This window comes from Peromyscus leucopus, chromosome 1 (genome assembly GCF_004664715.2).
Source record: "Peromyscus leucopus breed LL Stock chromosome 1, UCI_PerLeu_2.1, whole genome shotgun sequence".
Classification (NCBI taxonomy): Eukaryota; Metazoa; Chordata; class Mammalia; order Rodentia; family Cricetidae; genus Peromyscus; species Peromyscus leucopus.
The window spans coordinates 24023663-24038135 of record NC_051063.1 but is presented as its reverse complement, the minus strand read 5'-3'; the positions used below and the strand labels follow the sequence as shown (position 1 = coordinate 24038135).

At 45.5% G+C, this 14473-nt stretch overlaps 1 protein-coding gene across 1 annotated transcript in view; it reads left to right on the top strand.

The window, feature by feature from the left end:
• Gldc (glycine decarboxylase) overlaps positions 1-14473 on the top strand; it is an 88762-nt gene that overhangs the window by 61118 nt on the left and 13171 nt on the right. The window contains exons 17-20 of the mRNA XM_028894684.2: positions 5563-5688; positions 7623-7772; positions 10173-10285; positions 11634-11775. Coding sequence (XP_028750517.1) covers positions 5563-5688; positions 7623-7772; positions 10173-10285; positions 11634-11775 — 531 coding nt within the window. The remainder of the gene's footprint in view (positions 1-5562; positions 5689-7622; positions 7773-10172; positions 10286-11633; positions 11776-14473) is intronic.

Sequence of the window (14473 nt, the reverse complement as noted above, 5' to 3'; positions counted from 1 at the left end):
GGTCCCTTTTGTTCTGTGGGATCTGCCTTTCCAGTCTTCTTGGAAGTGAACAAGGAAGCAAATATCAAGAAACACATTTCTGTGAACTGACCATCATGGTCCTTGACTCCAAGACATCCCACATAATCATTGCAATGGAAAACACCCAGACATAAAAGGCTTTTGTGCAAACCCAGCATATGGAGTCATCCAGCTGGCCATGGGAGTGCTCTCTAGGGAGCAGAGGGAGGCGGGCAGCAGGATCATTACCAGTGCTGTCCACCTCCTTGGCTCAGCCCTAGCCCTGGGCCTAAGACCGTAGCAATTTTGAGCATGGTCTGGGTCACATGTATCCTCAAAAGATACCCATTGAATGAATATGTTCCCCATGGGATTGTTCTCAGCTCTAAACAACCATGATGGGGAGCAGATGCATTTCTGCTACACTGTTTGCTTAGGGCATGGGATCCAGTGTGCAGAAATGACTCCTCTCAGATTTTTCTGGGGACCAGCTGGTGACCACTAGGTTCCCAGAAGTTGTGATCTAACCAAAGCCTCTAGTTATGGCCAAAGGAGGCTTCTGTTCCTGGTCTCTCCATTTTGGAGGCCAGCTCTGTGCTAGTGTTTCTACTCAGCTGTGAGGTTGGTGTCAGGAGCAGGCAAAGGCCCCAACCATTCCAGGAGAGTTCCAGAAGGCTCTTACCTAAGTAGGTAATATCAGTGAGTGGTAGTCCAAGCTCAGGTCCTTTCTGAGTTTTTTGAAGTTGAAGGGATTTTCTGGCTAGTCTGGATTTTGCAATGAAGAATTTTGAAACTTTCACTTCCTCCTTGGAAAAAAATGGAGAAGGAATATTATCTCCCTGTGTCTTCCCATTGGGAATAGAATTTTTTCCCCCTGTGGTGCTGGTGATTGAACTCAGGCCTTTCCCACACTGGGGCAATAATGTACAATAATGTATCAACAATTTTTGTTTTGTTTGTTTACTATCATCATCACAGACATATATAGCCCAGGCTGGCCTCCTACTCTGTCCCACTGAGAATGCCTTGAACTCCCTCGACCACCTGCCTCCACCTCCAGGTGCTGAGATTCTCTCTCTGAGCCCATGCCCAGCTTGTTTTGATATTTTGATTGGTTTGCATATGAGTTGAGGTAGGGTCTCAGAACCTAGTTGAGACTGGCCTTGTTTTGATATTTTGATTTGTCTGCATGTGAGTTGAGGTAGGGTCTCAGTACATAGTTGAGGCTAGCCTTGTTTTGACATTTTGATTGGTTTGCATATGAGTTGAGGTAGGGTCTCAGAACCTAGTTCAGGCTGACCTTGCACTTGCAAGTATTTTGTCTCAGTATCCTAAGCGCTGGGTTCACAAGTGTGTTCTATCATACCTGTCATCGAACTGACTTTTAACAGTTGTTGAAACAAGCCATTGATGAATTCAGAAGTTCCTGGACCCTGGGCATGCACAGGGGAGGAGTGTGGTGGCCCGAGATCTGATGATACAGTAGACAGATATTCGAATTTGGATTTGTTCACTCAGTTTTCTTGAGATTTTCATCTCTTAACTATGAGGAAAAAGTGGGACCTAGGAATGTTCTTAGACCTCAGAGCCTTAGAGAATTAGAAAGGGAACTATGGAGCTGAGATGTCCAGTGACAGAATACCAGATAACCCACTCCTGGCTCCTTCATGGTTCCCAAATACCCATCATCAGCCTTGGAGCGCCTTGTCATTGACTCTTTCACTGTTGTGTGTTTGGGTCTCGAAAGTCTCACTGTGAGGCTACCCACACCGCAGAGCCATTGCTTGACAGAAACCTTCAAACCAGTGGTTCCCAACCTTCCTAATGCTGAGATCCTTTAACAGTTCCTCATGCTGTGCTGACCCACGACCATAAAGTTGTTCGTGACTACTTCATAACTGGAATTTTGCAACTGCTGTGAATCATAATATAAATATTTTTCCAAGACAGAGGTTTGCCAAAGGGGTCTTGACCCATAGGTTAAGAAGCATTGCACCAAACCCACACCGACAGTGTCTGTGGAAGGCCCATGACTAAGCTGTGATAAAGGGCCAGCCAGAATTCAGATTCTTTCCCCTCTCTGGTACTTTCCAAACCTCAAATTTACCTATTTCTGTGTTCTGACACCTGGAAATAGTTGCTTTGATATAGGAGTTGGGGACCACGCCAGAAACTCCAAATGAGGGATCTTCTGAATTGGGTAGCCCTCCATCTTCGGTGATTGGCTGTCTGTGGCTCTCACTCCCTGTCTGAACATCCCAATCCTCCTTCTGTACTCCCCATGTCCTGGATGTGACATCTTCCCTGGCACCATCTTGCACACTGGACAGTAAGAGGAGAAAGGCAGGGAAGCCCCCCAGCTGCTGAGCTCAGAAACACAACAGAACTGAACAGTCTGGAAACACTGGCATCCTTCTTAGACCAAACAGTTTTAATTCAAGCCCCCTTTTAGAGAAGAAAAGAATGACTTGTTGTTCAAATAGCCAGAGAAGATTTTCCACATTAGTGATGTCTAAGGCAGCTGCTCTCACACAATAGGCTCTAATGGAGCTCAGTTGAACATATCCTTCTCTCTTGAAAAGGAGTTGGAGATGTTATGTGCTATAAAACTGCCCAGCTTCCCGATGGTTCTCTGCCTTCAAGCTGCTTTTGGAAGTTATTTCACATTTGTTCTTTGGTCAAGTCTAGGAGGCTCCTGAAATAGAATGCCCAAGCTCATGATTCATAGTTTAATGTGGGAAAAATAAATTATTTAGTAAACATATTTAACAGTCACCTTGTGCCAGGCACAAAGCACTTTACAGCTAATCTCACTTTGCTGGTCAAACCTCAACTCAAGTGTTTTGACTAGAGACTAGGTTTTTTATAGAAAGAGGTTGTTTTTTGTTTTTTGAGCAGGGTTTCTCTGTGTAACAGCCCAGGCTGTCCTGGAACTTGCTTTGTAGACCAGGCTGGCCTTGAACTCACAGAGATCCGCCTGCCTCTGCCTCCCAAGTGCTGGGATTAAAGGCGTGTGCCACCACCATCTGGTAAAACACAGAAGTTTTAACTTGTCATACATTCAGCAGTTCTTTGGGGATGAAATCTGTGGTCTACACCAAGCTTCCTGGAAGTGAGGACAAGCATCCTCCTAAAGGATATAAGCGTACCATAGTTAGGTTCACCTTAGAGTCTAAGGCTTGAAGAAAACATCAAACCTGGGTCCTCATACTTCTGTGTCCAGCACAACACTGTGATTTTAAAGTGAGGGGAAGTAACTTAAGGTGGTTAGACTCCACAGAACACAAGCGTATCTACAGTACCTCTCTCCATTGTTCCAGGGTAGGATTGTTTTTCCATGGCTGCTCTAGCAAATGACTGTAAACTTAGTGTCTGTGGCAGCATTTGGGGACTGTCCTACAGCTAGAGGCCAGAATCGGAAACTGTCTTCATGGTGTTGGCAGAGTGCTTTCCTTAAGCCAAGCAAGGGAGGACCTGTTGCCTTCCCTCCTGGGCTCATGGCCTCTTCTTGCTTTGTCCCTCACAGCTCCTCCCTCTAGCGCCAGCTCCCTATGATGGATACCTGTGAGTACCCTTAGGCACAGCTGAAAATCCAAATGCAGAATAATCCTCTCACCTCCGGGTCTTACAGTCTCTTCTGCCATAGAAGCTAACCCCAGGTGTTCCCAGGCCTTGGGCATGAAAAACTTGGGAGAATGTTACTCACCTAAACACAGGACAGTTGACATTTTCAGCTCTTATTTTGGTTTCGGCAAACCCTTTGTATGAATTCTTAATTTTGACCCACTGGGAATACTTTGTATTCATTTTTAACATCCTCCTTTCCCATTCTTTATCAATATTCTGTCCTAAAGTGTTACTTTCATCCTCAGATGTAGAATAAAAATAACTTGTGAGAAAGGATAATGCCTCCAGCCTTGGTCCTGATAAATGAAGGGGGAAAAAAAGTTTAACCACATAAAAGAAGTGTTTAAACATAGAAAAGGAGTGAGAAAGTTCAGCTTACACAGTATATGACTTATAGCAATTTAAAAGGAGCTTAGTCAGTTAACAGGAGAGTGGAAACTAATTCCATTTGCCATTTGCTTAAAGTTCTGATGGGGATGGTGTGTGTGTGTGTGTGTGTGTGTGTGTGTGTGTGTGTGCGCGCGTGCGTGTGTGCGCGTGCAGGTGCCTACAGAGTTGAGCTATCTGATCCTTGGAGCTAGCAAGGGCATTGGAACTCAGGCTGCCTTCAAGAGCTGTACCTACTCTTAACTGCTGAGCCATTTATCCAGTCCTCTTCTCCAGTTTCTGTGAGTGCATTTGTGTATTTGAGTGTATGTTTGTGTATTGAGTATATCTGTGTGTCTGTATATGGGTTGGTGTGTGTGTTTGCACACATGTTTTTCTTAAGTTGACCACTGTTTTGGAGGAATCAGCCGGAAGCCACATTTTTTCCTTCTGAAGCCCATTTTTATAAGCTCTCTCCAGAGGAGTTGCCATACTGGTTCTGTGATTTTCAAAGTAGGCTGGCTTCTCCACTTGAGTTCTATTGGGGAACTTCTGCCCTGTCCTGTTCTGTTATGGTTCTCCCTGAGATCTGCAAACTGCAAGTTTCCTGTACTCACACCATGATGTAGAGGAACGGAGGTAGGAACCCGGGCTTGCAGCCCTGGACCTACCATCTACCCACCCCCCATCAAGATCCTTTGTGGGGCTGCAGTTCAGTGGTAGAGTGCTTGGCTTGCCTGGCATGCATAAGACCCTAGGTTCAATGCTCTACCTACTCCTGCTCCAGGAAAAACATCCAGTCAAGGGACTGGGGATGCAGTTCAGTGGTAGAGCAGCTGCACAACATGTTCATCCCAGCACTGAAAGCCAAGACCAAAATCCACCAGGTCTTTTGGTTTAGTGTCATCTGTAGTCTTGAGACACTGTCATTTTGTCCACTGACGCCATGGCCCATTTTGTAGTTACCTACTGTTCTGTGGATCGTAGGCATTTATTTCTCTGTGTGCTAGTGTCATTAAGGACTGAGTCATGTGGGCACAGGACAGGTGTTGATCATTTTCCACCCAGAGTTTCTGATCCTCACACAAATCATTCACAGCAGAGTAAGCACCCAGTAAGTGTTGGCACAGTTGTGTTGACCTAGGGAGCCCTGGGGTATGTCTGTCGTTGTCATCTGTCTGTCTGTCCTGGTTCAGTTAGGAGCACCACTGAAGCTGTGATGTGGCATTGGAGTCCTAGAGTTCAACTTCTGATCTTGATTCTTAGAGATGCTTTCCATACATTACACCCAAGAGAAGGTTAGAAAAGGCACAGGCTGTCTTTTGTGGTCTGGATAGGGGAAGGCATTCTGACATCTTTAGGAAAGTATTTGGGGATTCAAATGGAAACTCCTCTTGGGGACACTGTTTTGCAATAACAGCACTGATGACAGCAGATTTCAAGGCACTAGTGGCCAGCTTTAGTGAAAACACAAGGCGCCTAATATGTGTGTTACGCATGTTAGGAGACTTCCTCCAACTTGAAACACTGATGATTTTTCTTTCTTTCTCTCTTCCTTGTGTTCCCAAGGTTTGTCTCATTCCTAAGTCAGCCCATGGAACGAATCCAGCAAGTGCCTACATGGCGGGCATGAAGATCCAGCCTGTGGAGGTGGACAGATACGGGAACATCGATGCTGCTCACCTCAAGGCCATGGTACTCACTCTCCCCTCCACAGATTGGAGAGGTCTGGGCTGGGAAGGCACAGGTGATGGTGATGGGAGAGGGGAAGTAGATGGATGGTGTAAACATTGTCTTCTCTTGTATTCTAATGAAAGACAACAATTCCTCCTCTGAATGGGTCTATGGGGAAAGAGTCCAAAAAAAAAAAAAAGCCCAACAATCTCTTTAAGGGAAAGAGAAAAATAAAAAGCAATTGTGTTTTTGATCCCCAATTAAAACTGGCCATGTCTGCTATCCCCCTCCTTCCCTCGAAGATAGAAGGGCCTTTTCACAGACCCCTCCGCACCCTGATTCTTCCACTTGAACTGTAGTAAATGAAGTATTCACTGTGATATCATAGTGAGAAGACTGCAGGGGCCGCTTCCCTGTCCTCCCTTCACGGTCAGTCACAGTTGCGCGGAGAACGAAAGTACGCACGACGCATGCGGATTTTGTAACTGTCCAGGCCCTGCTGCGCTGGATTCCAGGCAACATTCTACCCTGCTTCCTCCAACACCAACCCCCACTCCCGGTCTCTCAACCTCCAGGAAGAGGTTGCCTAGCAACCGTATCTGTTTTCCACCAGTGGGCTGGAGGCTGCATCTTAAGTGGAAGGGAAATTGGTGGAATAACGATGTGATTCTGTCAGGGTTATTAGGCATGGGTACTGAGAACCTACGCAAAAGCCTTTAATAGGACACTGAAAATACACAGCCCTGTTCATCTTTTCCATCCTCCCCTTCCATTGCCTTTTTTTGGCCACAAATATTCTGGGTCACTAACTATAGTTATTAAGTTTGTCTAATATAGAATATATGGAATATGACTTAATTTTCCTCCCACATTACCCTGAACTAGAAATTATCCTTTGTTTATACAATTGCTTTCTGGGGAGAAAAAAGTGAGAGAACTAGGTATAGTACAGTAGTTCTCAACCTGTGGGTCACGACCCCATAGAAAGGGTCAGACAACCCTTTCAGAGGGGTCACCTGAGATCACCGGAACACAGATATTTACATTATGTTGTTTACAGTAGCAAAATTACAGTTATGAAGTAGCAACAAAAATAATTTTATGGTTGGGGGGTCACCACAACATGAGGAACTGTATTAAAGGGTCACACAGCATTAGGAAGGTTGAAAACCGCTAGCCTAGTAGCACATACTTGTAATACCAACACTTCAAAGGAGAGCGAGAAGTTGAAGGCTATCCTTGGCTACACAGAAAGCTGGAAGTCAGTCTGAGCTGTATAAGAACCTGTCTCCAAAACACAACATTGTAGGGGAGATTTTTATCAAAACTAAAACACTTCTCAAGAGTCTGTTGGAAGAAAGGCAGGAAAATGTACACCCCAAAAAACCAGAAAGGCTAGCTGGAAGATTAACCATGTGCAGGGACACCTCCCCTACCCTCCCAATACTCCGGGGTTAATGAGGTGGCTTGACCAAAGCAGAACCATATTACAGAACTGGACCCAAAACACCCAAAAATCTGAGCAATCTCTTGCTTTTTATTTAATTTCGTTGAGACACAATCTCATGTATCCCATGCTACCCTCGGAGTTGCTGTGTAGCCAAGGATACCCCAGCTTCCTGGATGCCATGGTTATGGAAGTGTTCCACTATGCCTAGTTTTTTATTTGGTACAAGGAGCAAGCCGAGGGCTTTGTGCATCCTAGGCGAAGTAGCCAGGCCACATCCAAAGCTTGGTGTCTTTATCTGGACCACAGATAAAACCCTGAGAAGCCTTGCTGCAACTTTGGGACGATTTATGAAGGAGCAACAGACTGCCCTTTTATCCACTGTTGTAGATGCGGATGTTGTCAAGAATTCAACCACCAAGACTTTGCCTTCCCCAATCGTTTAAAATAAAAAGCAAAGGCTTGGCTGAGAAAGGATCACTTCCTCCCATCACTCTTCTCCCCACAGGTGGATAAACACAAAGAGAACCTGGCCGCCATCATGATCACGTATCCATCTACCAATGGTGTGTTCGAAGAGACTATCAGTGATGTGTGCGCCCTTATTCACCAACATGGAGGACAGGTCTACCTCGACGGGGCAAATATGAATGCCCAGGTGCAGACACTTAGTGCACACTGAGAAAATGGATAATGACATTCTATTTATTTATTTCAATTTTTTAAAGATTGATCAATTTTTATGAGTATGAATGTTTTGCCTGAATGTATGTATGTGCAACAGTGTGCTTGGGGCTTACGGAAATCAAAAGAGGACATCAGATCCCCCGGAACTGAAGTTTAGACATGGTGGTGAAACACCGTGTGAGTGCTTAGACCTGAACTCAGGTCCTCTGCAAGAGCAGTACATGTTCTTGACTGCTGAGCCAGCATTCTAGGCCAGCTTTGTCTTGACTTTTAAAGCAAGGCCCTAAACTGATCCCCAGCAAGGAAAACCGTTCTCTCTGGCTTCTTGAGAGTCCCCTTTAATACACGACACTGAATTCAGACCCAGGATTCTGCTCATTCCCTTTTCTTCCTCTGTTGGGATGCTGGGAATTAAACCCAGGGCTGTAGGTGATGCCATGAGGCTGCTCAAGCTCACCACTCAAGCTGCCAGCTTCTCACAGAGCACTGCAATTCCACCGGGATTATAGGTCCTAGAGGAGGTGATGGGGTGGACAAGGTTCAAAGGTTGAGCCAAAGCAGCACCAGGGATGAGTATGTTTATTGTCGGGAGTGCTGTTCCTCTGGGGACGTTACTGGGCAGGGTCTCCTGATTCCCTAGCTGATGGAGTTTGGAGCCAAGTTCTGGCCACAATAGATGCCAGGCTCCCATGGGCCTTGGACAAGCCACTTGCCCTGAAGTTTTGACTTCACCAGGACCCCAAGGGATTCGATCCTGCCTACCTGGGTTGCAGGAGTAACTGAGGGCCTATGTAACGTGAACACCTGCCCCCTTACCTTTCTCCTTCTTTAGTCTAATTTCATTCCTTAGTGTCATCCAAGGATAGCCTCCTGCTTCAGCAGCCTAAAGCAAAGGTATCTGTCCAGAGTCAAAGTGGCAGGATTACCAGCTGAATATTGTAGCTAGATATCTGAACTGTCTCAGGAAAACTGGCAGCCTTACTCCTACTTCCTCAGTTCAGCAGCCTCTAGACCAGTGGTTCTCAAGCTGTGGGTCATGAACTTTTGGGGTTGAATAACCCTTTCAGTGGGATCATAAATCAGATATTTACATTATGACTCCTAACAGTAGCACAGCTACAGTTGCAAAGTAGCAATGAAAATAATTTTATGGTTGGGGGGCTCACCACAGCATGAGGAACCGTATTCAAGGGTCCCAGCATTAGGAAGGGTGACAACCACTGCTCTAGGCCATCTACTATGCACATAATAAATACCCAGCCTTGAATTGGCCAGAGGATGTGTGGGAGCCCACAGAGGTTTCCTAGTGAGCTCTGAGCTTGGTTTACCCAGCAGGGCTGCATTAGGGGATGGCTTGACCATGGGCATGATTACCAGGTGTTTGGAAGGATCTGTACTTGGATGTGCTAGGGGGAGGTCTTTTGCTTCACCCCTTGGCATTCCTTTTAAGCCCTTTAGAAGAGACAGAAGGTCATCCTGTGTTTCTGTCTGTCTCTCCGCTCTCTATATTTCTACCTACATCTCTTATCCCTCACTCCTCAAGAGTACTCTGGGGGAAAAAGTGGGAATGGGTCCCTCACAGTACTGACACTGTAAAAGCTGCCTGTTCAATAGAATGAACGTGCTCTAACTTCAGGCTTAGGGACACTGCCTCTCCTCCCTCTTAAGGTAGATGTTTAGGTACAGTCTGCCCAAGTACGCATCTTAAATCTGAATGGGGCTAAATGGTCAGTTGCTGTTTCCATAGAAACCACAGTCACTTTGCCTGTGAGAGGCCAGGTTGACAGCAGAACTTTTTTTTTTTTTTTTTTTTTTTTTTTTTTGGTTTTTGGTTTTTGGTTTTTTTGAAACAGGGTTTCTCTGTGTAGCTTTGCGCCTTTCCTGGAGCTCACTTGGTAGCCCAGGCTGGCCTCGAACTCACAGAGATCCGCCTGCCTCTGCCTCCCAAGTGCTGGGATTAAAGGCGTGTGCCACCACGCCCGGCCGACAGCAGAACTTTTAGGAATCCTTTTCTTGTTGATATGTTAAAGTTACTTTGTGTGTGTGTGTGTGTGTGTGTGTGTGCGCGCGCGCGCGCGCGCGCGCACGCGCGCGCACGTGTGGAGGCCAAAGGACAACTTGTAGGAGTCAGCTCTCTTCCGATCCTTGGTTACGTGTGTCCTATGGATCAAACTCAGGTTGTCAAACACCTTTTTATCCACTGGGCCATCTCACTCTCCCTAGGAAGCCTCCTCTGTGAACTTTGTGGATGTGGCTCTGCCTTTCCTTTCCTTTCCTGGGGAGACAAACAGCACAGAACAGCTGCCCTCCCCTTACCGGGAGGGCCTTGCCAAGCTCTGCCATTTATTTCCGCTCTTTCCCTTCGGGGTAGGTGGGAATCTGCCGTCCTGGAGACTTTGGTTCTGATGTCTCTCACCTAAATCTTCACAAGACCTTCTGCATTCCCCATGGAGGAGGTGGCCCTGGCATGGGGCCCATCGGAGTGTGAGTTGTGGGCTTGCTGGCTTCAGGATCGTGTTTTGGAAGCGGGATGACCCCAAACCTGTCATTCTTCCCACCCGAGTCTTCAAGTATCAAGAATACCTTCACATCCAGTGCACTTCGAGCAGCTGGGTGCAGAGCTGGGCCAGAGTGTGTTTTAGAGTGTGTCCAAAGAAAAGTGCTAACTTGTCTTAGGATTCACCGTGTTCACCTGGCCTCACCGAGTTCTCAAGCAAGCTTATTAACAGTCACGAGCAGGGGACTTTTCTAAAGTATGAGGGGTCAGAGCTGGAGTGTGAGTTCCTGTAAATGTCACAGAGGGTTGCACCTAGATTTCCAAGAGCTTTTTATTTATTTGAACTTGTTTCCTTTATATATGTGTATATATGTATATATATGTGTGTGTGTGTGTGTGTGTGTAGATATAGATATATACACACACATATTTTATCTTTATATATATACATATATAGCTAATAATATTGAGAGTGAATTGGATGAAAGGCACATAACTCCTTACAGCTTTAATCTTTATTACATCTGTGATAAGTAAGGAGGAAACAAACTTTATTATTAGAGATAATTGGATGAAGTCACTGTTTACTAGAGAAATATTTCTTAGCAGTTGATAGCTTCCTCTCTATAGTAAGAATAGTCTTATCCAGAGCTTCTGGAGTTTTCTTTCTTTTTTATTTATTTATTTAGGTTTTTCCAGGCAGGATTTGTCTGTATAACAGCCCTGACTGTCCTGGAACTCATTCTGTAGACCAGGTTGGCCTTGAACTCACAGAGCTTCATCTACCTCTGCCTCTCAGGTGCTGGGATTAAAGACATGTGCCACCACCACCTGGCTCTTCTGGAGTTTTCAGAATGTGTGGTGGTGGTCCGGGAAGGGCAGTGTTCAGGGTTGCTGGGGGCCTGGCTTTCTTGCCTTTCCTTTTGATTTGTATTCTGTATAGTGAATGAGTGTCCTGGGTGGTTCAGAGGAAGTGAAATGGGGCGATGCTCATGTGTTAGCCTCCAAGTGGAGTGCCCAGGGCATCTCTTCAGCAACTTTCCATACTCAGTAGACAGCTTAGAAAGATGTGGGGTTTGCTATGAGGGACCTCTGTGGGCCACCTCTGCCCTGTCCTCCACCACAGTTCTTGGAAGTTGTTAGGTAGTAGAAAAAGGAAGGAAGAAACTGAGAGATCTCGCCTTAGCTGTTAACTTCTTGTAAGTCCCTAGAAGGGTCAGGTCCCTACCACCATCAGTGTGCCCCTACTAAGAACAGAGTTCCTGGAGAACCTGCCCCTTTAGTTCAACTGTATCTTTGTGTATCACTTCAATGTGGACTTTAAAACCAACACAGGAAGAAGCATCTTGCTCCCTTCCTGCCCAGTCATCCCATTGTTTCCATAAAACCAAATGAAGACACCTGGCCAGTGGGGACTGTCAGTGCGGCTCCGTGGGGCTCCAGTTCCATCTTGCCCATTTCATGGGCTTATATTAAGGTGAGGCCTGGGAACCTGTGTTGCTATGGAGAAGTGGGGCCTGATACTTTCTCAGAGGGGTTAAAAATGTGAAGGAATCTGTGACTTGGGAGTGGGAGCCAGTGAACACTGCTGGTGACCGGGGTCACTGCCAATGTTGAGGTGGAAGAAATCCTCTAGAAGGCCATCTAAAATTGTCTCATCTGTTCCTTTGGGTTCTCGTGATGGGTTTACATTTTTCCAGACACAACTAAGCTCCATGAGTCATGTGCATGTTCTGGCCACATCATGTGGTTTCCTGTCAGATTCAGACAACGCCACCAGCAAAAAGCCATGCACATAGTTGTTATGACACTTTGCTGAAATCCTGGGGTACATGTGAGGGTGCATTTCACTTCCCATTGTATTTCTTGTCGGCTTGGAGGATGAGATAAGAAACGGGAAATTTTGGGGGGAGGGGGTGGTTTCCAAAGCGCTGCACTCTGGGGCCTGGGGAACTGTGTTTTCAGGGGTAATTGGGCTTCAGGCTTACTCCCCACCCCCTTGTCTTTCTCCACGGAAACACTCAAAGCAGAATTGATTTTATGCAGCTTGTTAAGACTGGTCTGCCCACCTCCTAGAATGTCAAGTCTGTGGATAGGCACTCTTGCTCAGTTGCTAATTAGAGCAGCTTTTTCTAGCCAATGGCCTTTGTTAAAGGAAGGGTGGCCGCTGATGAGACAAAACCCAAACCCGGCTATACAAATTGTGCTGGGTAACTATGAGCTAGCTGGCTGTTAGTGAATGCTGTGGCATTTATGATTCTTCTTCTTTTTTTAAAGCTTATTTTCTATTTTGAGACACAGTCTCCTTATACAGTCCAATCTGGACACAAGCTTGTAGCCCTGCATCAGCCTCCTAAGTATGGCACTATAGGCATGAATGGGTCACCGTGGCTGGCTGGTATTTATTGATTCCTTTTAAAATAATATTTTGAGACGTTGTGTATTGTATTGTGTGGGTGTTTTGTCTGCATGTATATCTGTGCACCATATCTATGCTGTCTTTTGGCTGCATCAGATCCCCTGGGGCTGGAATTACAGGTAGGCATTAGCTACCATGTGGGTCCTGGAAATTGAACTAGGGTCCTTTGGAAGAGCGGCCAATGCTCTTAGCTGCTGAACCATCTCTCCAGCCCTATGATTCTTTTTTTGTCCCCCCTTCTTGGTTTTGTTTTCTTTTTGAGACAGGGTCACATGTATAAAGGCTGTCTTTGAGCACCTAATCCAGCTGTCTATATTGCCAAGTGCTGGCTTTACACGCATGTGTCTCCATGCATGGCCAGCTTCATTTATGATTCTTAATGGAAAGTTTCTTGGAAGCAAGAGCAACAGTTCTGTACCTCGGAGCTTTGAAGCTGCCTTTAAAACGTCATACAAGTTGTTTGCAAACTAGAGAAATGAAAGAAAAGAGAAAAAAAATCTGCTTCTTTGCAAATAACCAAATCCCCAGTTCCCTTTGATCCAGGGGTTCTGTAAATATGCGTGATTTATGCAAACATATTTGGGCTGGAAATGGCTTCTTACATATAGAAAATAAAGGCCCTTAAGGCTGTTTTGGCCATACGCCTAGAATACCAGACAGAGTATGAGTTTCAAAACGAAGTAAGTCGTTAGTGTTTCTTTGAGCTTTATTTCAGGCTGTTATTTCTCCCCTTGACACAAGCTGGAGCTTTCTTCCCCTTCCCCTCTGCAATCCCCTGTGGGTACTCTTTAAGGATAGTCTCTCCCTGATGCCCCACATGCCCCTCCTGGCTTCCTACTACCTTCACTCCCTGGTCTCACCAGCGCGTGCCTTGGCCCCATCTCACTGCGAACAAATGAAAGCCAACTGATGTAGACTTGTGCTTAGAACCACCGGCGTTTCCAGAATGGTGCTGGGTACCTCTGACATGCAGCACAACAGGCAGCAGTTGGCTAGACCAAGTCCATGTCAAAGCAAAGGCTTAGAACGTGAGGTCCCAATCCATGTTGCTGTGGTGACTTCCAGATGACAGTCACTTGCCTTTCCCACACTTGGGTTATTGTTGGTCCTCTCATTTGGCATGTTTCCCCTTTACAGATCTAACCTCCACTCATGTACTCACTTTTTCAAGTTTATGGTAAAGTTCAGCTTTCTCTTTAGAAAGCCTACTTTGACTAACCTGGGCCCACATTCTTCTCTCTTCACTTTGGACTTCGTACCAACTGTTTTATTCATTTATGTACTTGGATGTGAGGTCCCTCAGTCATGAACATTGGTGTAATCTAGATTTTTAAACCCTCTGCTCTTAGTGACTTTTATCTTGTATGACAGCAGGGACTCAACCACCAGCATAAGAAAAGATTGAATCTGGCAGTTGGCAAACATGAACATGAATATTGTTTATGTTCCCCACTGTGGACAATAAAAAGGCAAACCACACAAAACTGATGTGATGGATTTTGACCAAGATCTCATCAGATTCCTCAGAATTGTCATTATATCTCAAATTCATAGTAAACAAAAAATAAACATTGCAACACTTCTAACCTAAAGAACAGTTCATTTTCCTCTTTAGATAGCAGTGGTGTGTAGTCAGCTATGCCCTGCTTTGTTATTATGACCTCCCCAAACAAAAACAACCAAGTAAAATTAGTGCTTAAAGAACAAAAATTATTTTATCATAGAGTAGACTGACAGATCTCCTTCCTGGAATTTT